General features: G+C 42.8%; 2 protein-coding genes across 7 annotated transcripts in view; both read right to left on the bottom strand.

The window, feature by feature from the left end:
- Positions 1-810: 810 nt before the first annotated feature.
- On the bottom strand, positions 811-19,889 carry LOC111956938 (endophilin-A2). Of its 5 annotated transcripts, XR_011474637.1 has the most exons (10): positions 19,512-19,889; positions 9,535-9,603; positions 9,191-9,407; positions 8,880-9,013; positions 8,607-8,765; positions 7,274-7,377; positions 6,895-7,025; positions 6,597-6,650; positions 1,493-5,481; positions 811-1,401 (listed from the first exon to the last, which is right to left on the bottom strand). XR_011474637.1 is itself a non-coding variant. In XM_023977648.3 (9 exons), the coding sequence occupies exons 1-9, from the start codon at positions 19,554-19,556 to the stop codon at positions 5,297-5,299; spliced, it is 1,098 nt and encodes a 365-aa protein (XP_023833416.1). In that variant the 5' UTR covers positions 19,557-19,889; the 3' UTR covers positions 811-5,296. The 5 variants fall into 5 exon arrangements, 4 of the variants coding, with proteins under 4 accessions (XP_023833416.1, XP_023833417.1, XP_070292923.1 ...); XM_023977648.3 differs by having other exon boundaries at positions 811-5,481; XM_023977649.3 differs by having other exon boundaries at positions 811-5,481; positions 6,603-6,650.
- A 2,193-nt stretch (positions 19,890-22,082) lies between these two features.
- The window catches only part of LOC111956882 (nuclear receptor ROR-beta), a 30,212-nt gene continuing 24,453 nt past the window's right edge, over positions 22,083-27,841 (bottom strand). For both annotated transcript variants that reach the window (XM_023977580.2, XM_023977579.2), the window contains 3 exons: positions 25,486-25,593; positions 25,122-25,345; positions 22,083-24,348 (listed from right to left, as the gene is read on the bottom strand). In XM_023977580.2, the coding sequence (XP_023833348.1) occupies positions 24,184-24,348; positions 25,122-25,345; positions 25,486-25,593 (497 nt within the window). In that variant the 3' untranslated portion in view covers positions 22,083-24,183. The remainder of the gene's footprint in view (positions 24,349-25,121; positions 25,346-25,485; positions 25,594-27,841) is intronic.

The raw sequence follows: 27,841 nt of genomic DNA, 5'->3' as shown, positions 1-27,841 counted from the left end.
TACAATGGCATTCTAGATGATTCTGTGCTTCCAACTTTGTGGCAACAGTTTGAGGAATGCCCTTTCCTGTTTCAGCATGACAATGCCCCCGTGCACAAAGCGAGGTCCATAAAGAATGGTTTGTCGAGATTGGTGTGGAAGAACTTGACTGGCATGTACAGAGCCCCTGACCTCAACCCCATTGAACACCTTTGKGATGAATTGGAACACCAACTGCTAGCCAGGCCTAATCTCCCAACATCAGTGCTGACCTCACTAATGGGCGACACTTCAACACAGCATGCAATACAATGCACCAACCTTTTCTTTCGGTCCCGTTTTTCCAAGTATCCTTCGTAGTAGCAGGGCGGGAGCTGCGCCCTGGTTCCCTCCGCCCCCTAGCGCTGTTTCTTAGGTGTAGCAGCCATGAGTATAGCTGACTGGCTGGGCAAACCGAAAAGGGCACGCCTTCCTTTTATAGATATTGCCATGGATATCCGCCAAAAACTGGCTGTTGTGCAAGTCCTTATGATGGACGTGTCAGTCAGTATAGGAGATGTCATGTGGTTTATTGTGCAGTTTGCGTTGATTGATTCAGTTAGGCTTCTTCAGTAGGGTGAGTGATTGGTTGTGACATCTATTGCTTGAATATTCTAACACACCTGCTTGGAAATGTATTTCAAAGCCTGACAGATCAATGTATTTTTGACAACTGACTTGTTTTTGAAACCACTGATTAGATTGTCCTATTAATTTTAGCTACCTAAAGGAGCATGTAAATGAAAATGGGTGTGCAATAGACAACTACAATGAAAGAATGAATATGCGAGAGACTTTTCTGGAAATTGTAATTTATATGTAAATGAAGGTATCATTCACATCCCCCCCTGAAGACACATCCAGCAGACGGAGGGCCACTTCACTTTCCTTCATATTTATTTAAGAAGCGATCAGACAACATTCCTCATTTACATCGTCGCAAAAATATACAATACATGACAATACAAAGATAAAAGAGAATCCACATAAAGATAATCCTGCCTTGGTTCAAACCTCGATCCACGGACAGCGTAAAAACACGGAGCCTCAAAATAAGGCATCATCGCTGAAGCAAGACGCATAACCTATAGACACATGCAGGCAACGAGCAATTTACAATGGACACTTCACAAAATGATTCTGTATATTAAAATAAAGCTATTATTAAGTAAGATAATACTCGTAATATCAAAATAATATGATACTCCTGTGGGATTTGGTAGAAATACCCATCTTCGAATGTAGTGTGAAAAACATAAATAGATTGTCACCAACGGCATTAGAATAGTTGAAGACAACGACACCAGTCCGCAAAAACGGACATGCTTGATCTGAGCCCTTTGTTACATTACTCATAGACACCGGTAAACAAGGTACTGAGCCCTTTGTTACATTACTCATAGACACCGGTAAACAAGGTACTGAGCCCTTTGTTACATTACTCATAGACACCGGTAAACAAGGTACTTAAGACAACTGGAGCTCCTTTCCCCCTGCCTGCCTAGTTCCTTTTATTTAGGCTAATGGGACGTGGTAACCCACACCTGAACCTAAACATTAATCACCTACAGAGGCACTAAAACCCAAACCATGTTAACACAACAAATATAGCCCAAGAGACATGTAAACATTAAGTTAGGAGGAACGCGTTTAGTTTATGCACATAGGATATTAGTTTTTTTTGGTAGAGCTGCATGTTCTAGGGAAGGAGTGGAGGGTAGTAGTGGAGAGGGAGATGGGGGGGGGGTTATGTAGTGATCTTTGAGAGACAGTGTTTGAGGGGGTGGATTAAGAGATGTCGGAAGGGGGTTTAGGGATGAAAATGGGAGGAGAACAGGGGCAGGTGTGAGAGGGGTAGGAGGCGAGGGGGCAGCGGAATTGGGGCAGATAGCCAGTGAGTGGGGGTAGGGTAAAGCTGTCCTGTGCCTATTTCGACATAAAAAAAATGCGTCTGTTCTGGATACAATTCCACGGGTGCCGTGAAGGAGTGTAGCAACTAGATAACGAGGATAGACAGTTATCGGCTGTGAGTAGGGCTCATCACAGTTCTGAGGCTCTGGGTAAAAAGGCGTAGCTGGAATTGAAACACTCAGAAAGACTAATAAAATCCATGGTCATATACAGTACTATTTCCTCTCTCTCCCACCCACACCATGGGTGGGAAACGACCCTTCTTTCAAATCCCCTTTTGGCAGCGGGTTGGATCGAACACACAGTCCCTGTGGTTATATCCTCTGAAGGGATGGGTTTGGGGCCATTAAATATTGTGTGGATGAAGGGCAGGTTGTAGGCAGGTGGGTTGAATAAAGAGAAAATAATACCTTAAAAAAATCCATAAATGTATCATTCTTGTGCAATTTTTATCTTTAGGCTACATTGAGGTATTTCTTTCATTATCTTAGGCTATCTGGCATTAGTGCATAAGCCTAAACTTTAGGGCCTACCTGTACGCGCGGCAAATAGCCTACACACCAATCACTTTTAGGAACAGGCAGAAAAAAAGTCACTCCATGGAGGCAAAAAGGACAATGTTGGAGTTTCAATAAGAGAAAAGCTACGAAAGGAGAGTTGAAAATAAAGAGAAGAGAGGGCCAGAAAAGTCCTGTTTGGGAAAGATGTGGTGAAGCAGTAAAAGAGGATAGTGGCAGCTATGTTATGTGATGATTGGGAATTAAAAAACTGACTAACGGCGAATAAACTATAAACTATCAAAATAAAGTTGCACACTCCATGTATAAACTCCCAGCAATTTAATGGGTATTTACCAACGTTTTGCCATCACCTAAGGGTAGGAGGAAGGCACAGTGATTCCGAAAACGTTGGTAAATACCCATTAAATTGCTGAGAGTTTATACATGTGATGATTGTGAGGCACGAAAAAAAAATTGTCAGCCAAGACGGCCTTCAAATAGGCCTATGGCACGTCAAGGGAACTGTAGCCTACTGTTTAGATGGGTTAAATTGAAACTGAAATCTGGACACTGACTGTATGCAGGTCTTTAACCTCTCATACTTAATATGAACTCCTGCAGAATTAAGCATGTCTTGCAGTAAAATTATACACTAAATGTAGAAAAAATGTGGACTTGGGAACAGGACTGGAGAAATGATTTCTTTTTTTCCAGCATCTTGAGAGAATATGCCTGCTACAATTTCAAACCACAAAATTTGCATCCAAGCCGAACTGAAACCTTATCAAAAACATGTTAGGTCGTTCACAGCTTTCTATTTCCTAGTCAAACTGATGTAATTTGGGAATCTTGCACATAAAACCGTAAAAAATATATATGTTCTGTTATTGCATTTTCTCCCCAATCGCTAAAYGTTTTTGCTCTGTGAAACTTTATCGATGTCAACTAGATTGAAGCATTCATTCTATTGATTTATGACATTCTAGAATGCAAGGGTTTAGTTAGTCTTCTAGGGCAACATATGACAGAAGAGAAGCTGTATGTATATAATTATAGACAAGTTGACTAACAAATAGCCTACCAAAATGTCAGAAATCATAAGCAGAAACATGTCTAAATAAGGCAAAAAAAATCCCCGCACCCTCTGTCCCAAACAATATTCCTGCAGTCTTTGACTAGCCTATAGTGCATTTTCTATATTTGCGGTTTAGGGTTGGGCCTCGGACGTTCACTTTATGACATAGTCAGGCGGATGGGTTATTAGCAATTGCGGGTGTTAAAACAGCTGATCCAAGCACCACTAACACACTGTATGCAAACTGACTGTAGCAAGTGAATAATAGTAGGTCACTCTACACTGTTACTTTGGCTTCAGCCCTCAGGCACACGGGGTTAAGCCAGAAGGAGCAGATGGCTTCAAATCTAAGTTAGAACACAACACAAACAGAACAAAGCACTTGGGTGGGCAATGGAAAGTTTTCCTTTTTGATCTTTTGACCATATAAGAGTTAGCAAAAATAAGAGAGAGACAGAGAAGAGGAAGGCAAAGGGGTATAGCAGACAAAAGGAAGATCTCAAGAAAAGGTCAGAGGGGACAGACCGGCTGGATTTCTCATCCAATGGGTTTGAGTAGGAGACGAGGAGAAAGCAATTGAGATCTTCCCAGTCAATGAAAGGCAGCCTTGCAGCTGTAACAGTACTAAACAGAGATAGTGTTATAGATAGTGTTATAGTGTTTAGAGACATAGTATAATTGGGCTGCAGAGCTGTGTGTATGCCAACAGACAAAACCATTCACTACAGTTATTTACTAGCCTAGGTGGCCAACTGTTTCCAACAACATATATTTGCCTTGCCAAGGAAATGGCGACGTTGGCTTTAGTAGAAACAGGTAAGCAAACAGGCCAACTCTTCACGTAAGTTTAGACCCAGAGAAAAGCTGAACAATCACATTTACCAGGTATGGGATGGATTAGAAAAAGGACCATAAAWTAAACAAAAATCAGTACTGATGTCCATGCAGGACAAGCGCCTGGGCACAGTTCTAGGATCAGCTTACAGTCCGTACATCCTAACCTTAACCATAAGTGGGAAACATACTAAACTTATCTTAGATCAGTCTAAGGGCAATTTCATCCTACTCCTGAAGATATAACAGGCTTAGACCACCAGAGGGCAGCATAGGACAGCTAAAGCCAAGATCTATCTAACTCTCCATACCAGGGAGGAAAATAATTGGTGTGTATGGATTTTGTGTTTTTATATAAAAAGAGTGTGCATTAAAATTAACCAGAATTTCATGCAAAGATTCACAATTGTGGAAGAACAAAACATATTTAACCATTTTCCCTAGAATTAAGGGCAATAAGGTAAATAGGTGATTAAAGGTAACAATTTCAAGGCAATTTGTTGCAGTTCTTTTTCTAGGTCTGCTTAAAGCACACATCTGGTAGTGTTCATGGGTACAGGTCACCCATAATGACAAACATCTCCTCTAGTAACCCCATCTCCATACGTCCCGGTAAGGGAGGTGTAGTGTAGAAAGTGTAAAGAGAATGAAAACGAAGATACACCTTCCTTGTACTAACCTTTCCATCAACATCTTCCTCCCACTTTTTCTATCCATCCATCTTTAGGTGAATTTTAATCTATCTAAGGTGACCTCATTTTATTTTCTTACACTGATATTTCCTTGTCCTGCTTTATTTAGATCAGTGATCATCAACAGGAGGAAGTCATTTTAGACTTTTGAGATGCCCCCCGTCACCTACCGCTGTCCTCCCTCCTCTCCTCATCCCTCCCTTCCGCTCCTCATCCCTCCCTCCCGCTCCTCATCCCTCCCTCCCGCTCCTCATGTTCTGTCAGTGTTACAGGGGCACCACCACTTCCACATAGTTGTTGGGGAAGAATCCTGATTGGCCGCGGATAATGCCCTCCAACCAGTTCTCGTCGATGCGGTTGGTCAGCATGATGATGTCGCCCTCGCAGAAGCCCAGCTCACCCTCGTTCTCCGGCTCGAAGTCATACAGGGCCTTAGCACACGGCTCAGAGGCTGGGGAGAAGGAAGGGGGAGGAATGTGTTGAAGAGGGAAAGAGAAAATAAACTTTCATTTGACATTCTTCTGAAACGGATTCAGCAGCTTTGCTTTTCAAACCAGAACCACTTCCAGAGTTTAGATAAGTGAGAGGCAGGAAAGGGACCAGAACACTTCATAAACGTCCAAACCGCTGGGCTCACAGGGTTGAAGGGAGACGTTACCTGTTACCAGATCCAGTGTGCGGGGTTAGTTTAGTCCCCCCAGGATTCCAGGATTCTGTTATCGCAATTTTTTGGGGAGAAATCAACAATTCTCGCATATTATGCGAGGGCTTGCAAATTTGACCAATCACTGCACTAGTTCCGCAATTAAACAGTCAAATCACAGCAAAATCAACCAATTACTGCACATTTACCGCATAATATGGTTCAATCAAGCCACACGTCAACAAACTTTTTCGCTCGTCAGCATATTTTCGCAAGTAATTAGATTTTTTTCTCTAATTTTGCCATGCAAAATGTCAGAATTGACTCCCGTGGGGCGCAGAGGTCTAAGGTACTGCATCGCAGTGCTAGAAGCGTCACTACAGACCCAAGTTTGATCTCATGGCTGAGTCGCAGCCGGCTGCAACCGGGAGACTCATGCGGCGGAGCACAATTGGCCCAGTGTCGTCCAGGTTAGGGGAGGGTTTGGCCGGCCGGGATGTCCTTGTCCCATCACGCTCTAGCAACTCCTGTAGCAGGCCGGGCGCATGCATGTTGAYACGGTCGCCAGGTGTATGGTGTTTCCTCCGACAAATTGGTGCGGCTGGCTTCCGGGTAAAGCGGGCATTGTGTCAAGAAGCAGTGCGGCTTGGCAGGGTCGTGTTTCGGAGGACGCATGGATCTCGATCGTCGCCTCTCCCGAGTCGTATGGGAGTTGCAGCGATGGGACAAGACTAACTACCAATTAGATACCATGAAATTGCAGAGAAAAAATGCCAGAATTGCTGCAACAATGAAGTGAAGTGAGTAAGGGGTTAAAGCTTCCCACACACACCATTCCATGTTAGTAAAACTCTCCTGGAATGAAGTGAGTCGATTAAGTACCATGTTAATTGCCACTCTTTCACCCTCAATCACAGACTCACACTCACAGTGTCGACTGTTCTTCATGGACCGTGTTCTGTGGAAGGACGTGACGTCTACGGGGGGGGGGGGGGGGGGGGGGGGGGGGGGGGGGGGGGGGGGGGGGATTTATACATAGAGAAAGATCAGTTTTGGGCTGGTGAGACAAGACTACAATAGATAGATACATACCTGTCTCTTATACACATCTAGATGTGTATAAGAGACAGCATAGAGAAAGATCAGTTTTGGGCTGGTGAGACAAGACTACAATAGATAGATACATACAGAAACACACACACAGCTAAGGGCCAGTCTTACCTGAGGAGTATGAAGGGGGGTTGGCAGAGGGGGAGTACTCTCCATTTGAATGCTCCTGCTCTTCGTAGTCAAAGGAGGCTTTGGGTTTAGGAGTGTACTCACGCCTGGGGCGAGACTGGGCCTCGTTCACCCTGATACACACAGCAGAGGGGATGAATCAGTCACACGTAAATACACACAAATACACACAACGACAACCAACACAAACAGCTTCAACTGAATTGTAGAAGTCCACACACACACACACACACACACACACACACACACACACACACACACACACACACCACACACACACACAACACCACACACCACACACACACACACACACCACACACACACACACACACACACACACACACACACACCTCTGACCTACCTGTCTCGGAGTTTGTCCGTCAGCTCCTCCAGAATCTGCACAGCCTTGTTTGTGATACTGCAGTTGTGATCGACCAGAGAAGCCATCTGACTCACCTGCTCTACCTAGAGACAAGCACAGTGACCAGTCAGATTCATCAATACAGGGGACTGGACTAGAAACGCCATTACCAGGGGGGCTGGACTAGAAACGCCATTACCAGGGGGACTGGACTAGAAACGCCATTACCAGGGGGTGGACTAGAACGCCATACAGGGAGGCTGGACTAGAACGCCATTACCAGGGGACTGGACTAGAAACGCTTACCAGGGGGACTGGACTAGAAACGCCATTACCAGGGGACTGGACTAGAAACGCCATTACCAGGGGACTGGACTAGAAACGCCATTACCAGGGGACTGGACTAGAACGCGCATTACCAGGGGGACTGACTAGAAACGCCATTTACCAGGGACTGGACTAGAAACGCCATTACCAGGGGGCTGGACTAGAAACGCATTACCAGGGGGACTGACTAGAACACCATTACCAGGGGGACATGGACTAGAAACGCCCATTACCAGGGGACTGGACTAGAACGCCATTACCCAGGGGACTGGAACTAGAAACGCCATTACCAGGGGAGCTGGACTAGAAACGCGCATTACTATGGTTAATTTACACTTCTGTTCTCTCTTCCCACCCTTACCACCCCGAGGTCAATTTAACGACTCTCGAAACTGCTTTGTTTCTGATTAACATGGCACTAACACATGTTGTACTCAGTCCCCTCATCTGATGAAATAAAAGGTCATTACCAGAGACAGGCCAACTAAGACTGGTTTGGCACGTTCTTAGGTTGCAGAGTCATAGTGGAAAACTAGAATCGTCACCTATTACACATTGTGACATTACATAACTGTTCCACTCACTAGCTATGGAGTCGTGGCAAGCTGACTGCATACTGGTCCTGAAATACTCATCAACGCTAATGCTAACGTTGTTGCCAATGCTAGCGCCAGTGCTACTACTAATGCCAATGCCAATGATAACAGATGTTGAAGCCCCTACTGGGTATTATGGTTTGGGAGTATGAAGCCTGAATTTCTACCCAGCYAACCAATGGAAAAAAGCCTCTTCCTTCTTAACTAAAGAGATTTTCCTTGCTACTGTTGTTTCTACTTGCTTTCGATGAGTTTAAGCCCATTTGTTGCTGTGAAAGTAAGCACTTTGCGACTAATTCATTTGTAAGAAGCACCATACAAATAAAATGAGATTGATTGTTGCTGTCCRTCTCTGGCATTATTCCCCAGATCCCTCAACTCTAACCCTTGACCCCTGAGGTATGTCTCACATCAGTCTCCAGCAGGTTGTGCATGGAGCTCTCTGCCATCTCTTTGGACTCGTGGAACTTCTCCAGGGCTGATCTCAGCTCCTCGTCTGGGATCTTCCCCTGGCGTTTCTTCTTATAATCGTAGTCCAGACGCCTGCCTTCCAACTTCTTCAGATGGTGCTGAGGAGGGAGGAGAGAGTCCTCCATTAGTTGATTGTGAAGGGTTAGAAAATAAAATGTGTAACGTTGAGGGAGAGTTGAGAATCCCTTATTCATCTCATTCTAGGTCTCTACCTGGATGTCTTTGATGTCCTTGTCGACAACGGCCTGCAGTGGATCGATAAAGTTCTGTTTGACATCGATGTCCAGGGAATCTTTGACCTCAGCCAGCCTCTTCATGGACTCGCCCACGTCCACCAGGGCRCCACCTACAGGACAAAGACTGTTACATGAGAATGGGCACACAATCCCCTCACCGGCCACAATAAAGAACAAGGTTCTTCTGTCGAGTACGTGGTCCCTACTTCACACACAAACGCACCTGGAATTCAGTATTCTGGTAAAATAAAACTTATGGTAGTTTATGAAATCAATCTCTTTCTTACCAAAGTTGGTGTCCTCTCCAATCTCTCGTCCGAACTTGGCCATGCTCTCCCCCAGAAGCCCTTCAGCCTGGGGGTAGCCAGGGCTCTTCACCTGGCCCCGCATCTTAGACACCGTGTTCAGCATGGTCAGCTTGGCCCTGGACGCTGGGTTGGGCTGCAGGTACTCCGATGTTTTAGAGATGACATCCACCACCGCTTTACTGGTCACATCTGCCCTCTGTGGGGAAGTGAAGAAGGAGAGACAGCGAATGTATAATCTACTCTGACAAAATGGATCGATAGGAAAATCCAATCTTAGGTTAATAGGAGTGTATGTTTTTTTGCGTTGGGGAGAGATCACTTACCTTCTCCAGATCTTTGAAGTCTTCATCCAGCTTGGTTCCCTCTGCACCTCCGACCTTCTCACTGACCATCTACAAAAGGACCAGGCAGAAGGAGAATAATAAGTTCAAGTCTTTTACATGTATTCTGCACAGGACATGACTTTTCCATCACAACAAAGCCGTTCCTAATTCAGACAGAACAGTAGCACTTCCTCTGTAGCAGCTCTACTCTGGTTAGCCCTGTATCAGCAGAGAAGACCTAACCACAGACAGTTTCCTTTTATACAGTTACAAACGCAGTCACAGACAGGAACACTTTTTCACAGAGAGGGACTCGCACGCAAACAAGAACCAGAAGCATTGGGTTTATTGGCAGGTCATCAAAACAGACTCATTGTAGAGCCTATTTGTTCAACATGTGACTCAGTGCAGCTATCTTCAGGGCCTAGGCTATACAGTGCATTCGGAAAGAATTCAGACTCCTTGACTTTTTCCACATTTTGTTACGTTACAGCCTTATTCTAAAATCGATAAAAAAATTGTTTCCCCCCCCTCAATACCCCCTAATGACAAAGCAAAAACAGGATTGAGAATTKTTTTGCGATTTGGGGAGTTATTTGGGGAGTTTCTCCCATTCTTCTCTGCAGATCCTCTCAAACTCTGTCAGGTTGGATGGGGAGTGTCACTGCACAGCTTTTTTCAGGTCTCTCCAGGAATGTTAGATCGGGTTCAAGTCCGGGCTCTGGCTGGGCCAAGGGCATTCAGAGACTTGTCCCGAAGACACTCCTGTGTTGTGTTGTTTGTGTGCTTAGGGTCGTTGTCCTGTTGGAAGGTGAACCTTTGCCCCAGTAGGAGGTCCTGAGCAGGTTTTCATCAAGGATCTCTGTACTTTGCTCCGTACATCTTTCCCCTCGATCCTGCATTGGTCTCCCAGTCCCTGCCGCAGAAAAACATCCCCACTGCATGATGTTGCCACCACAATGCTTCACCTTAGGGATGGTAGCAGGTTTCCTCGAGACGTGACGCTTGACATTCAGGCCAAAGAGTTTAACCTTGGTTTCATCAGACCAGAGAATCTTGTTTATCATGGTCTAACAGATCTTAAGGCACCTTTTGGCAAACTCCAAGCGGGCCGTCATATGCCTTTTACTAAGGAGTGGCTTCCGTCTGGCCACTACCATGAAGGCCTGATTGTTGGAGTGCTGCAGAGATGGTTGTCCTTCTAGAAGGTTCTCCCATCTCCACAGACAAACCCTGGAGCTCTGTCAGAATGACCATTGGGTTCATGATCACACCCCTGACCAAGGCCATTCAACCCCCATTGCTCAGTTTGGCCGGGCGGCCAGCTCTAGAAAGAGTCTTGGTGGTTCCAAACTTCTTCCATTTAAGACTGATGGAGGCCACTATGTTCTTGGGGACCTTCAATGCTGCAAAAAAAATAATTGGTATCCTTCTCCAGATCTGTTCCTTGACACAATCCTGTCTCTGAGTTCGATGGACAATTCCTTCAACCTCATGGCTTGGTTTTTTTCTCTGACATGCACTGTCAACTGTGGGACCTTATATAGACAGGTGTGTTGTTTTCCAAATCATGTTCAATCAATTGAATCTTTCCACAGGCGGACTCCAATGAAGTTGTAGAAACATCAAGAATGATCAATGGAAACAGGGTGCACCTGAACTCAATTTCGAGTCTCATAGCAAAGTGTCTGAATACTTAAGTAAATAAGGTATGTTTTTTTATTTTGTCATTTGTCATTATGGTGTATTGTGTATATTTAATTCATTTTAGAATAAGGCTGTAACGTAACGTGGAAAAAGGCAAGTGGTCTGAATACCTTCCGAATGCACTGTATGTCACTACATGAATACAGCAGATGGGTTAGCCATCTTTATAACAGTGTTCTTTAAGTCATGGAGACCCACAGTGTGTGCAGGCTTTTGCTCCATACCAGCAGTTTTACACACCTGATTCAACTACACATCAAGCCCGTTGCCAACCATACCAATTAAATTTAAACTGATCAGTGCGCAATAGGCTATATTGTGTGTAATACCCACCCCCTCAGTCCTACTGGGGCAACAATATTGGTGCAGTCCATGAGGAGGAGATGTACTGCAGAACTTAAATGCAGCTGATGGCCACACCAGATACTGACTTACTTTTGATTTTGACCCCCCCCCCCCCTTTGTTCAGGGACACATTACATTTCTGTTAGTCTGTGGAACTTGTTCAGTTTATGTCTCAGTTGATTAATCTTGTTATGTTCATACAAATATTTACACGTTACGTTTGCTGAAAATAAACGCAGTTGACAGTGAGTGGACGATTCTTTTTTTTGCAGTGTTAATATATATTACCGTTCAAACGTTTGGGGTCACTTAGAAATGTCATTGTTTTTTAAAGAAAAATCACATTTTTTACCATTAACATCAAATTGATCAGAAATACAGTGTAGACATTGTTAATGTTGTAAATGACTATTGTAGCTGGAAACGGCTGATTTTTAATGGAATATCTACATAGGCGTACAGAGGCCCATTATCAGCAACCATCACTCCTGTGTTCCAAGGGCACGTTGTGTTAGCTAATCCAAGTTTATTACTTTAAAAATGCTAATTGATCATTAGAAAACCCTTTTGCAATTATGTTAGCACAGCTGAAAACGGTTGTGCTGTTTAAAGCAATAAAACTGGCATTCTTTAGACTAGTTGAGTTTCTGGAGCATCAGCATTTGTGGGTTCGATTACAGGCTCAAAATGGCCAGAAACAAAGAAATGTCTACTGAAACTCGTCAGTCTATTCTTCTTCTGAGAAATTAAGGCTATTCCATGCGAGAAATTGCCAAGAAACTGAAGATCTCGTACAACGCTGTGTACTACTCCCTTCACTGAACTGTGCAAACTGGCTCTAACCAGAATAGAAAGAGTGGGAGGCCCCGGTGCACAACTGAGCAAGAGGACAAGTACATTAGTATCTAGTTTGAGAAACAGACACCTCACAAGTCCTCAACTGGCAGCTTCATTAAATAGTACCTGCAAAACACCAGTCTCAATGTCAACAGTGAAGAGGCGACTCTGGGATGCTGGCCTTCTAATGTACTTGTCCCTTTGCTCAGTTGTGCACCAGGGCCTCCCACTCCTCTGTCCATTCTCGTTAGAGCCAGTTTGCACTGTTCTGTGAAGGGAGTGATGTTATTTTAAATTGAGAAAAAAAGAACCTTTTCTTTCAAAAACAAGGACATTTCTAAGTGACCCCAAACTTTTGAACGATAGTGTGTGTGTGTGTGTGTGAGATATATATATATATATATACACACATACATACACACACACGCCTATCTCAGTGAACTAATCCATTGCGGAGGCCTAGACTAAAAGCCAATTTATGCTTGATGTGAAAATGTGGCCAGTGGATCCATATGGAGGGTATGACCAATTGTGAGGCCTCCGGAGGCATGCAGAGGCCAAATCATCCTGTATAAACACATTAATTTCCTTGAAAACTTCCTTCACAACAGCTTTGCGCTGCTCCGTGGAGCGCAAGAAGTATGAATGCCCTGACTTCTGCAGAGGCCGTATCACCATAAATGCTGCATGGCCAATGCAGATGTCGGATTGACCATGCAGCGCCCAGATTCACAATGCACTTCTCTCTCCAGAATGCCTTCTCTCCCGCCAATTGGTGCACATTTATTGTTTTCATAACTTCATTGTGTGAATTGTTTGCGTTTGATTGTTAAGTGTATATCAACTCCCCATTACATATATCACCAGTAGTACATTTACCGTTAATTCCTATAATTTGTAATCTTCAATGTTTGTTTGGTTACGGTAATTTCTGTTAATGCCTTCAATATATTATTATTCCTTTTACCGTTCTCATTGTGGAGTGGACAAATTGTTTGCATAGCGCACAACCAAATGCAACACTTGTGAGAAACAAGTTTTGGTTTATTTCATACCATTTAGGAGTTTCTTCAATTCAATTTAGTCATTGTCTTTTGTTTGGAGCGCTCCTGTCAATGTTGATTAAGCTTAAAAGTAAGCCTATAGGCTACCTGGTCTGCACGCTAATGTAGGCATGTAAATGTGCCCATTTGTGGATCTGATAGTATTTCTGATTGGCTTAACGCACCACCACTAATGACCTGTGGAGCTTCTCAAAATAATGTTGTTATCTTCACCTCAAAACAAAGTCTGTTTTTACATCCATTAAGAAAGACAATAGTTCCTCAATGTATTTGAAAAATCTTTCCAGCTCTCTCCCTTTCAAAAACCACTCACGTGAAAAGGGAGAAATGTCATGTTCTGATCTTGTGGAAACATAAAATAGGCCTACCTGATTACTTCTTGTCAGTGCTCGACTTGGACTGAAATAAGTTCCGGTACTCATTTTGGTGCTGGTACTGTTTATATTTTAGGTGCAGGAGCTAATATTCTATAAAAGAGGTACATGATGAGGACCAGCTACTGACAGCTGTAGTCCTCATTATGCTACATGACATAACTAGGAGGTGGGCCTGCCTGGGAGTGGGAATATATTTGTGGCGTTTGTGTTCATGTAATCAACATGTCTCTCTGGTGTGTGTGTTCATACGAGTTTTTCCTTTCTGTGCATTAAAATGTGGCAGTATCCCATCAGCGGTTCATTAAAATGTGGCAGTATCCCATCAGCGGTTCAAGATGTAGCAATTGAAAAGGCCACTGATTTTATTGCCCAAGTAGCAAGATGAACAACACGTGTTGCAGTCCTCATGCCTCCTTTTCCCACCAGAGATGAGTTTATCAAATTGACTTATTTGTGGATAAAACGCTGAGCTTGATGACGTGGTGCACATAAAAATAAGTTTTGCGGTTAAATTCCCATGTACCGAATCATTGAATACAAGTTAAATGGGTTTTCATCGCGTTTTCAACTTGTTATATACAAATTATTCATTGTATGTATAGCGAATGAGCCCACTCTGGTCTTTGCGCGTGCGCTCTAACCAACAGCTGGCAGATACAGTGCTGGCTACCTAGGCTACATGATGAGATTCCTATTTCAGACAAAAGACCAAGATCCTTTTTATTTGTCAAACGGCAGCCAAGCATCGATCATTATGTCAGCAGAATAAGACCCTCAATATTTAATGTAAAGCAGCATCAAGCTCGTCACCGTGCACTTTCAGCACGCTGTGAAGTTCATCATAACATTTCATCTGTAGCCTAATAAACTGCATGCTTTACCGAGTCATAGTGGGAGGACCACACAACATATGGTTATTATAACAATATTTACTCATAAAAGGCATTTTTACCATAATTTCTTGCATACTTAATTTTACAAATAAAAAGATCCCACCTTGTCGAGCGTAAAGTTGTCAACATTTGGAAAGTTTACCGACAAATTTGCTGTTTCCATCAGGGCTGTCATGTATTTTACTCACATAAAAAGGTTGGATGGAAACCTGGTTACTGTAAAGTCCTAGTTATTTTGTTGCTTTGACAGTGATTTCTGAAGATTTCTCTTTTATTTCATGTGATTAGTGATTCATTTTACATCTGTCCCTCATTTTAAGGTCAACCCTGTTACGTAAACTGAACTTTGGTTTCAATATGTTAAAACCATTCCTTATGATTAGATTTTTTTTGAAACATTTGAAAAATAAAAATAGAAAAGACAAATCAGAGTAAAAGCAGTTCAGATGGTTCTACTCTTTTTGGCATTTTTCTGGTGGAAAACTGTGTCAACACGTCAACCTGTTACTCAGACAGGCTAGAAATGTTCATTTCATTTTTAGGGTGAAGCTTGCATTCAATTGCCACTCCCTGTTGCACACAACATGCTTCCATTCCCCCTGTTACAAGGGGATTCATGGCTGCTTTAAGAATAAATCTTCAACCCTCTTTAGTTGGCAATTACTATAGTCATTTTTTTTGTGATGCACCGATATTACATTTTTAGCAGATACCAATATTTTCCTTGCCCCAAAAAAACAATACYGATATAAAAAATTTGAGCTGCCTTTTAAGCATTCTAGAACAGTTAAAGTGTTAACACACACACACGCACACACACGCGGGCGCAGGTCTAAGGTACTGCATCTCAGCGCAAGAGGCATCACTACAGTCCCTGGTTTGAATCCAGGCGGTATCATATCCGGCCGTGATTGGGAGTCTCATAAGGCGGCGCACAATTGGCCCAGTGTCATCTGGGTTTGGTCGTCATTGGAAATAAGAATTTGTTCTTAACTGACTTGCCTAGTTAAGGTCACACACACACACACACACACACACACACACACACACACACACACACACACACACACACACACACACACACACACACCTGACCAAAAAGTTATTTTGTTGGCATTTATGCATGTCCCCATTACCAGTAAAACATTATCAAAACCTATTTCTTTCACTTACTTGCTGTGCTATTTCGTTGTTAATTTGTTTAGTCGTTTCATTCTCAACCAGGATTTCTATGGAACGCAGTTTGGGTCTTTGCGTGTGAAATAAGCTTGTTGACCAATCAGKACCTGAATATGACTGCACATCACAATTTAACGGGTTCATAGATTTTTTACGTAGTTATTACACATTGATTACACTATCACTCGTATTTCATATGTCACAATGATTCATTGATACGTATTCTATGATGCTGGTAAAGTTTTCCCACGTACCTACAGTCCTGGTCATAAAAAAAAGCTGGCGAGCTCATGGATGCAAACAATGTTCTTCCCCAAAAACATAGCAAAACAATCTGTTTCAGTAGCTATAGTTAGCTAGCTAACTATATAGCTAGGTGTCATCATCTAAAATAACCCTCATTTATAAGACAGTTCTTATTTGATTAATGCTGGTCAGAACCATCTATGTGAAGCTAACCACAATAAGGATTAGCCACAATAGCAGACTTTGCAGTTAGCCTTCAAAATAAAAGTATGTAATTGACAGTGATGCAAATGAATACAAATAGTAGAATTATGGCATAATTGAATAGATTATGCTAAACAAGGTTGGAATGTTATATAAAATCAACAAAAGACAATCACACTGGATGTATTATACTTTAGAATTGCATTGGGGGCATACATATTTCACTGTACAGCCTTACCTATGGATTGTGGATCAATGACACAGGGTATCAGTCTACTCAGTGACACCCAGAGAACATTAGCATTGTAGCTCTTATTGCGGGACTCTGAAACAACTGTGAATTGAGCCACATTTATTGTCAACCTGTGTGTATTGAACACTATTCCAGAGGAAAAATGTTCTTACTCTTTTAAATGACTGCTCGATCCACACAGCAGACATTGTGGGGTAGGTTAGGAATACTGTGTTGCAAGTGTAGCGCAAAATTTTACGTTGCGTATTGTACCTACAGGTATGCATGTCAGCTTTGACATCGATTTTGCAAATCGGCGTTAAACTATACATCGGGCCGATACCGATGTAGGCATTTTTAAGCTAATATCGGCCGATTCCGATATGTTCACCGATATATCGTGCATCCCTATTTTATTTATTTATTTAACCTCGAGATGGGAAAATGTGTTTATGAAGTTGAACATGTGCTCTTTTTTTAACACTTCTCAAAAAAGTCCCCAAATTAGTGGAACAACCCATTAGATGATCCCATGTGAGGAAGTGAGTGTGTGTTTACCTGCAGGCTGTTGACCGAGTCTGTTCTCCTGGCTTAATAACAACCCAGGAATCCGGTTTGGGCACTACTGCAACATTGCCAGGATTCCAAAGCACACCAGAGCCAGGAGAACAACTCACCCAACAATCACTCACAGCTGTGTGAACAACACACCAACAGACTGACCTATTTCCAAAACAGGCCCCTATAACATAGCAGATGGCCTCATAAAAAGGGTCAGTACACTCAGACACCCACACCCTCATTTCTCCCAGAGATATTTAATGACAGGGGTTTGAGAGTGACTAGGCCTTGCCTACTAGGTGCCTTCGTGCCCATTTACCCAAAAACCAGTCAGACTATTCTATAGTAGTGAGGTGAGTGGGACAGTCAGGCCATTTCAGTTCACACACAACACACTGTGTTACATCACTAATTATGGAGGCCTCGAGAGCATTTACTACTAAAGATCAAATAGAAACTGTTAAAAATTGGCCTCTCAAAGCTGTCAGATGACTTCCTTAGGACTACTTACAACCTGTTCTGTAACTACTTCACTTGTGGCCAAATGCAGATTGTATTAGTATCTGCAAAGGCAATAATGTATCTCAGATCCATCCAATGCAATAACAACCCTTTTATTTGTGTTACACCACTAGTACTTCCTAGCCTCCGGTTTTCAGGGGATATGAAAAAAATATAGCCTGTGAAGCGACATCCGCTTTTGGACGTTAACAAGGCGACACTTATCTCAACTCCTCCTTCACATTTACTGGATTGGTTGAACATTGCAGAAGAGAACCTCCCAACAGTCTTTCCCCCAAGACCAGTATGTAAGGAATATAGTTTCAAACATTTATTTTACACCTGTTAAGTTAAGTACCTCCTAAACAGGAGATACATTCCACATAAAGGTAATAAGCATGTTTGTATCCGGCGAGTAGGTGCTAATCAGTGTGTGAGTGAGGAATACACCTGCCATGGCTGGTAGGCCTAGCCATGGAACCATCAATCATGGACTCATCTGCAAATTGGCACAATCACTCCAAACACATATCACTTCATGAAGATGGACAGGTGAAGGGAATGGGAGAGGGGGAAAGGAAGAGACCAGTGTGGTGGCACTGGAGGGAATGGAATGTCCATCTCCCTCCCAGAAGCACCAAACCTTCCCTGCGTCCCTCCTAACAAGCGGACAAGTGAGAGTAACTTCAGAGGTGCATTCTGTKTTGTTATTCATGACATTGATCCATTGCTATGACAATGAAGGCGGTACAGATAGGTCAAACTACAGATACTTATATACAGTACCAGTCAAGTTGACACACCTGCTCATTCAATGAAAAAAAACACAACTGATTGGCTCAAACACATTAAGGAAAGAAATTCCACAAATATTWTTTTTTAACAAGGCACACCTGTTAATTGACATGCATTCCAGGTGACTACCTCATGAAGCTGGTTGAGAGAATGCCAAGAGTGTGCAGAGCTGTCAAGGAAAAGGGTGGCTATTTTGAAGAATCAGAAATATATTTTGATTTGTTTCATACTTTTCTGGTTACTACATGATTCCATGTGTGTTTTTTCATAGTTTTGATGTCATCACAGTTATTCTACAATGTAAAAAAACATATTTTTTTTATTTTAAAGAAGAAAAACCCTGGAATGAGTAGTTGTCCAAACTTTTGACTGGTACTATGTGTTATCGTAATACAATGTCCATGAAATGAGATCATCCTGACAAAAAATAACTGATTGGTTGAGCTCAAATTAAAAGGGTTTATCACATACAGCTAGATTAATTCCCCTCTAGTCTACACCGCTTTATCCATTCCTCCAAGGAAGAAAATGTTTTGCTAAACTCAGAGAAAGAGAGAGGGGGGGGGAGTATTTAAAGTGAGTTATTTAACGTTCTGATACGAAACTCACTAACGTTAGTTTGTTTATGTTTGCATAGAAGAATTTGTTATGACACACCGAAACAATGGCGCTGTTTTCAAACACTGTTTTTATAGTAAATTGAAACAATGTGTCAATCTCATTACGACACGACAAAGTAACGTTATGTGCTGAACTGACAGCTAGCCAGCTACTAGTATAGCCAACTCACTGGAGCTATGCAGATTTAACTTTGCGAGGACTTTTCAGGCCACTGAAGTTAGCCATTAAACAAATGTAAAAGTTAAATAATTTAGCCAATAAATAAAACATTTGGGTCAGATATTTCCTTGTCAAAAGGCACATTTAACTAGTTAGCATTACTTGTGCAATATAGCCAACGTCGCTAGCTATCCAGCTAACTTAGCTAGCTAACATACAATATAACTTTAGCCGAAGTAAAAAGTTGTTCACTGACCTGGCTTGCTTTGTAAAATTGTTTCTTGAAGCCTGCGACTGACATTTTTGATGCAGGATATAAGCTTCTTTCTTTACGTGCAAGTTGCTTTTAAATAATTGCTGAACGTTTGATTATAGGAATAGCTCGCTTAAATTTMTCTTCTGCGTCGTTTTCTCCGCAGCGGACTAAACTTCCTTCACGGTGGAGTTTAGTCCTCAACAGTGGATCATACTCTCCTTCAAGCTAGTTTTCCTTTGCGAGTGGAACTTGCCTGGCAACCAGTCTACTTCCTGCAAGGCATAGTAGCTTCTGCTATACTGAACAAAAATATAAACGCAACAATTTCAAATATTTTACTGAGTTACAGTTCACATAAGGAATCAGTCAATTGAAATAAATTCATAAGGCCCTAATTTATCGAATTCACATGGCTGGGCAGGGGTGCAACCATAAATTGGCCTGGGGGGGCCAGGCACAGCCAATCAGATAGAGTTTTTCCCCACAAAAGGGCTTTATTATAGACAAAAATACTTCTCAGCACCCCCCCATGAACTGGCGTGGTTACACGTGGTCTGTGGTTGTGAGGCCTGTTGGAGGTACCGCCAAATTCTCTAAAACGATGTTGGAAGCAGTTTATTGTAGAGAAATTAACATTAAATTCACTGGCAACAGCTCTGGTGGACACAGATTATGTAGGCCTGCCTGCCTGCCTGCTTGCTTGCCTATAGACACTCAGGGGATAAGATATTCTATCCTAATTTATTTGCTCTGATTGATTTTCAGTGATGTCCCCATGTGATGACAGGCCATTTATTTTTGAAGACATCTGGACAGTTTCCCAGACACGGATTAGGCTAAACCTAGTCATGGACTGAAAATCTCTATTGAAATTATCTGTGTCCAGGAAACTGGCCCTTATTGTATTTCAGAAGCATTCGATTCCTYTCCTAATCTCATCTTCTTTATCTGCAGATCTGTGAGAGGACCGGTATTTTCGAATAAAAGGTGGATGCCACCGGGAATCTTCTTTCACCTTTACCCAATCCCCTCCCCCTACAGCATTGCCGGAGAAGGAAAGGAGGCATCGGTGAAGGGACTAGCTGTGGGCCACAGGGGTGGCAGTCAGTGACAGCTCCGCTGACGACAATGGATTTTTGCCAGTCGGCTCCTTTTCCTTTCCCAAGGCGTGAATGCTTTTGGCAACATTTGAGCCTTATTCAGAGAGGTACAATATTTACAATGCTGCAGAATATATACAAAAATGTATGGTGCTGATGTTATACCTTTTCTTATTGCAGAGAATCATGTCTGTTCAGCGCGATACGCTTTACAATGTGGTGCCATCCTGAATGATCCAGGTCCCCGTCTGCAGTTAGGAGTGTGACGTGTTCTTAACCGTGTCCCAGTCTGACTCTGCTCTCTAGCCAACTCCTTATGGAAATGGCATGCCAAAACAATGACAATGGAGTTTGTAAAAGCACAAACAGATCTGGGACCAGGCTAATGTCTTATACATAAGACTCTCAACTCTTTTCATTGTTATTATTGTTGATTATTGATTAGCGTACTGCATTGTTGAGGGAGCTAGCACATAACCATTTGGCTGCACTTTTTATACTTGCTGTAAACTGTGTATGTGACAAATAGATTTGATTTTAGGCCCGGTTCCATTTGGTCCCTAGCCCTATCATCCAGCTCCTACCACTTCAGTGTTCACAGATCTGGATGGACTGGATCCATGAGAGAAATATGGCAGAAACTCCACTGAGCTTATTGGAAAGCTAGGGGGAGCCATCACGATAATACTGACGTCTATCTGTTCCTTTCAGATATTGTTCTTGTAGCTATGGTTACGCACAATGTACTGTACATTTGGAAGGTATTCAGACCCCTTGACTTTTTCCACATTTTGTTACATTGCAGCCTTATTCTAAAATGGATTACATTTGAGAAACTCACCAAATACAGGTGTGCCTAGCTTGTAGGGTCATACCCATGAATACTTAAACAAATGTTTTAACTAGGCAAGTCAGTTAAGAACAAATTCTTATTTACAATGATGGCCTACCAGGCAGAACAACAGATTCTGGGATTTGATCCAGCAACCCTTTGGTTACTGGCCCAACTACTAGGCTACCTGCCACCCTGACTTGATGCTGTAATCACTACCAAAGGTTCTTCAACAAAGTACTGAGTAAAGGGTTTGAATACTTATGTGAATGTGATATTTCAGTTTTGTATTTTTAATACATTTTCAAAAATGTCAAAAGAACAGCTTTGCTTTGTCATTATGGGGTATTATGTGCAGATTGATGAGGGGATTATTATTTTTTAAATCCATTTTAGAATAAGGCTGTAACGTAACAAAATGTGGAAAAATTAASGGTTCTGAATAATTTCCAAATGCACTGTATGTGGTGTATTACCCGGAAACAAGTATATGATTTTGAAATTAAGGGGTATCTAGGCAAATAATGTTTCCATACTATTACCACTATTCTGTATGCTGTAAGTGGTATTATCCTTTTTTATGTAACTAAACTAAGTGTGTGATGAGAGAGTTAACATTTTTAAGACAGACACTTCACATATTCAAAAGAAATACTTTTATTATATTCTTTAAAGCACATGTAAAGTATCCCAACATACAAGAATATACATTGAGCTGAGTAACTTGTTTACTCTTTGACTGACAATATACCTATTGTACATTTTGTCTTACGGGGAATAGAGAGGGAAAAAAGTTTCTGTTTTTTTTAAGGTTTTCTTTAAAAAAATAGATCACTTATTTTACAAGACAAAAATGTGATGACATAACAGGAGGAAAAGAAAAAGATCAAAGACCAACAGAAATAACACTCACAACAAAAGCAACATTAAATCCCAAGAATAACATGTTCTAAAAATATGTATATTTTTTAGATTGTGTCTTGTAAAATTCAGATTGTGTTATAATATTGAGAAAGAGGAAAGGTCTCTGACACTRTGTGAGTAACATTCACAAACAAAGATTACGTACACAGTGATCAAGGTTATGGGTCTTGTCTTAGCTGCAAGGTGAGAGGAAAACACTGCTAGTAGAAGACACTGCTAGTAGAGACTGACAGAACATAGCTAGCTCCCTGAGTGGCTACGAGTCACTTTTAGCCCTTTGTGGAGTGAGTTCATAGAACCTTATTCTCAGTATTCTGTTGTGGAACTTTACAGTTCAATAAGAACAAGTAGAATCAGGATATGTTGTCTGTCCATGCTCCTCAAAGGGTTAAGAGATGCCCTGTCTGACTCATAAACCTTATACAAATTATGTCTAACTCAGGGGGGTAGCTGGTAGCTCGGGCCATCCTTAGATTTGTGCTCGCCCAGTGGGATAGTGGATAGGAAAGATCTTTGACATTTGGTGAGGTGTAGATGACACGGAAACAGCAATGTACAAAAATAATACAGTTGATCCAACCAGCAAAGAGAGTTTACACAGACAATTTAACTGTAACCCAAAGACAAGGCATTAGTGAATGGGAGACTATTCCTATTGGCTGGATGTTGCTGGTTAGGGACTCTCACAGAGGAGCTGTTCTCCTCAAGTCTCTTTGTTATTCAGAGTTCATAAAGTGTCCTCGTCTCTTCTTATGTTCTGTCTTCTGCTGTTTCTTTCACCCAGCGCGGTCTCATGAGGCAAGAGTCCGTTTCATTGACAATGTTGGGCTATTCTACTAGAGACCCTCCTTTGCCTTCGTGTGATTGGGCTGCCTACCTTGGCAGTGTTCACTATGCAAAGAGTGTTCAGCCTCCCGAATGGTCAAATGACATACATTGCGTAACCCCATTGGGTTGCTATGGGGGTGGGTGTTGCCATGGAAACCTGACTCTCTCTCTCTCAAGGGAAGTAGGTGAGCGACTGAGGTTTCTCATTGCATTTTTTAAGTCTACAAAGGGCAGCACCAAACACTGTCAGAACAAGTGCCTACGTCTGAGTGTGTGACCATCCTGTGAGTTTGCTATAAACCTGTAGGCAGACGATCAATAAAGAATAATTGACCAATAAGGCCATGACCAAGTAGTGTGGCATGTCATACATGTTTATATCCTCATTTGTAACAGAGAAATAACTGAATGATAATCTTGGTTTCTTGGGGCTGGTGAGTACATACATGTCCAACATACATGCAGTCTACATATGTGTACCACTGATAACTGTGTCTTTGGGACTATAAATTAAAGAACCCTGGGTCTGTTGAGTAGAACCATAGCATTACAATGATTCTAATTCAACCAGTCAAACTGTCCCAGAGTGTTAATACGTACATTCGGTGTGTGGTTCTGGCTGGTGCATTGGTGGTTGTCAGTGAGGTACATTCATGACGGGGTTGGGGAGCATCGATGTTCTAATGTTAAAAGATCTATGTTCACACTGTAGAATATGCATATTGCCCATTAGTTTGTCCAAAGTGCTACGGTACAAAAGGACCCTGAAGGTGAAGTCTGTAGTGTAAGGTGCATGGCCTGCTAGGATAGTGGAGGAATAACGCCACAGCATGCTGGGAAACTGAGTATTTTAAGTCCTGGATTGTCTAGTTAACTGCTGGTTATTTCTGAGTTCAATATTTATATCCCTCGCTCAATCTCCCCTTTCGCTTTCATATCTCCACACTTTTCTTAACAAGCCTCTAACACATTCACTCCATATTTCTCTCTAGGAGCTGTTTGTAGAGTCGGGTAGAGAGATCTCACTCCCGAACACTTCCCGATAGAGTGGTGGGAAGCTGCATGCAGTCTCAGGGTGAACCAGACGGAAGAACTCCAGCTTGTTGACGTGGAGATTACAGATGGACTTCATCATCAGCAGCTTGGACACCATCTACAGGAGAAGAGGACATCGAGATAAGTCAGGAAAATACACTCAATATTTATGGACATGGTGGGATGGAAGAAATCCAGAGAACACATGAAATGTGTATGGACTTAAGCTAAGTTGCATGGGATAGATCCGGCTTACAACACTAGACTGTTTAACTGTTTGTCTTAGTTCGATTTAAAGAATGTCTACAGCAGCGTTTCCCAGCTCCAGTCCTCCAGAACCSCCAACAGTACACATTTTAGTTGCAGCCCTGGACAAACACCTGATTCAACTTGTCGAGGGCTCGATGATTAGTTGACAAGTTGAATCAGGTGTGCTTGTACGGCTCTACAACAAAAATGTGCACTGTTGGGGTTACTGGAGGACTGGAGTTGGGGAACCACTGGTTTAGTCTACAGCACAAGGCCTTAAGGCCCCATAAAATATGCTTATGCAGCTGTTTGGAATATTCTGTAGAGGACCGTATCATAAAGTTCTTGGAGAGGAGACGTCTGCTACACCAGTGATTCCCATATGGTGGATCTCAGCCAATGACAACTGGGTCATGGCTAGAGGCTGTGGGCTGTGTTCTGTCATCGTGCCGTGTGCTGAGTATTCCCGCTCATGGCTAGAAGAAATCTAGTTTTGATCAAACTAACCTCAAAAGTAGAATTTTGGGGCATTTTGGCTAACCCTAACCATTTTCCTAAACTTAACCCAATTCTCTTAACCTGCTAAATTTGTTCTCCAAACCTGCAACAAAGTCAAATCTGACAAATCTGGATCCCTTCTACCTGGTCTAGTTTGTCGTCGGCGGCCCCGCTCATGTGCAGACTGTGTTGCAGAGCCAGGAAGAGCTTCTCCTGCAGCTTCCGGACCTTCTGGCTGTCGGTCAGCCATGGTCGCTCTGGGGACAGAAGGACAGCGGCGCTGAACAGAGCCATCTCCTCATCGGTCAGCTGCAGGCGGCAGAGACCTTTAGCCAGGTCAAACACGGCACTGACCAAGTCATCGCAACCTGCAGAGAAAAATCATAATATTAGATATACAATTCAGTGGAACATGATGTGTGCATTTGGAGTAGTTAACAGTATCAGCTCTATACATTCTAAATACTGTATCAGACAAGGGGTAGGCTAACCTATCTGAGACGCTTACCGAGGGCTTTGAAGAGCTGGGCGGAAGCAAACTTGCCATCAAAGAACATGGTGTTGGTGTTAGCGTTAAACGCTCTGCACATCCTGATCAACAGCACCTCCAGACAGCCTGCAAAGGCAACCATCGAGAGCCACAGAAATGGAGAAAGAGAAGTGAGTGGAAGGGGGGATACCGAGAGCACAGAAATGGAGAAAGAGAAGTGAGTGGAAGGGGGGATACCGAGAGCAACAACTTGTCTGTCTTGGGCTCTCGGCTTATCCCTTGCCCCACTCAACTTCGCTCTCTATCTCCGCATTTTGTGCTCTCGGTTATCGCCCCTTGCCATCACTTCTCTTCTCCCAATTTCTGTGCTCGTATCCCCCCTTCCCCTCAACTTCCTCTTTTCCACTTCTAGGTGCTCTCGGGTTATATAAGCACCGGGTGGGTCGCTGCATCTCTTTCTCACACTTTAGTTTGCTCACTCAGGTAAATCGCCCGCCTTCCACTCCTTCTCTTTCTCCATATATGTTTTCTGTGCCTGGCGGGTCTGGTTTTTATGCAACCCCTTATCACTTCTCGGTATTTCTCATATTCCTGTGCTCCCCGGTTCTCCTCCTTTCTTTCTTTTCTTTCATTTCTGTGCGCTCCTCGATGGTTTTGCTTTGCCGGCGTGTCTTGTTGGGTGTGGCAGAAATTGATTCAAGAGTATGTGGACTAGAAGTTCGTTTTAACGTAAACCACAACAGTTCTTTGACTGGACAAGTATATTGCTTCCGCCCCGCTCTTCAAAGCGCGCTCGGTAAATTGCCAGAGTCTTCAGATATGGTATAATAGAATAAGACCAGATATAAAAATGTAGGTCCAACTAATAACTCTTGGATTCTGGATATCAGTAAATGTTATAAAAGGGACGGATGTATAGAGCGTGAGAGAGGTAGACTTTTAAATATACTACCAAAATGGGGATGCACATCTAGTGGTTTCCAATCTTCTAGAATTGTGGGATACATACATACTGCAAAGATTATAGATGTTGTAATACTTAGCCAGCGTTGCGATGACGATAGTTCGTGGATTCAGGTGGCCACTGAGTCGTGTTGTGACCTTGCGCTAAAGGTCTCCTGCTCTGCGTGAGATGAGGGCGAGAAGTGAAGACTTCAAGGGAGTGGCACCAGTGAGCGTGGGATCGGTTAACAGAGAGGGTCGGCTCGTCTGTCTTTTTATGATGTCCGCCCAGAAGCGGACCAGAAAGTTGATAGCAGGAGAGAAGAGCACTGAACAGGTGAGGCCGAGGCAAGCCAAGAAAGAGATTCGACAGACATTGCAAGGGGAGCACTTTAGTGGTTAAGACTGGCGTTCTTGGGCCAACACACTAGGTAACGTGTGCTGGGACCTCTGGGAAGCGAATGACCCGCTCGAGACGGGACAGAGAAACTAATTACTTCCATGAAGCGTAATTAGTAGTACTAGGGGGATATACGCAAGCATTTGTCAGGATGTTGAAGTGATTTGTCAGATTGACTTGTGCAGTTTGTGAGACACTATTTAGGCAGTGTTAAGAGAATTGGGTTACAGTTTAGGAAATGGTTTAGGGTTAGCCAAAATGCCCCAAAATTCTATCTTTTTGAGGTTTAGTTTGATCAAAATAGATTTCTTCTAGCCATGAGCGGGATAATACTCAGCACACGGCACAGTGACAGAAAACAGCCACAGCCTCTAGCCCATGACAGTTGTCATTGGCTGAGATCCACCATATGGGAATCACTGGTGTAGCAGACGTCTCCTCTCAAGAACTTTTATGATACGGTCTCTACAGAATATTCCAAACAGCTGCATAAGCATATTTTATGGGGCCTTAAAGGCCTTGTGCTGTAGACTAAACCAGTGGTTCCCCAATCCAGTCCTCCAGTAACCCCAACAGTGAGCACATTTTTTGTTGTAGAGCCGTACAAAGCAACTGATTCAATTGTCAAACTAACTCATCGAGCCCTCGACAAGTTGAATCAGGTGTTTGTCCAGGGCTGCAACTTAAAAGTGTTACTGTTGGCGGTTCTGGAGGCTGGAGCTGGGAAACGCTGCTGTAGACATTCTTTAAATCGAACTAAGACAAACAGTTAAACAGTCTAGTGGTTGTAAGCCGGATCTATCCGCAACTCTTAGTTAAGGTCCATAACATTTCTTGTGGTTCTCTGGATTTCTTCCATCCCACACTGTCCATAGAATTATTGAGTGTTATTTCCTGGACTTATTCCGATGTCTCTTCTCCTGTAGATGGTGTCCAAGCTGCTGATGATGAAGTCCATCTGTAATCTCCACGGTCACAAGCTGGAGTTCTTCGTCTGGTTCACCCTGAGGACTGCATGCAGCTTCCACTACT

Source organism: Salvelinus sp. IW2-2015, linkage group LG32, assembly GCF_002910315.2.
Source record: "Salvelinus sp. IW2-2015 linkage group LG32, ASM291031v2, whole genome shotgun sequence".
NCBI lineage: Eukaryota > Metazoa > Chordata > Actinopteri > Salmoniformes > Salmonidae > Salvelinus > Salvelinus sp. IW2-2015.
The sequence above is the reverse complement of the archived record's forward strand: the minus strand, read 5'-3'. Positions and strand labels throughout refer to the sequence as shown.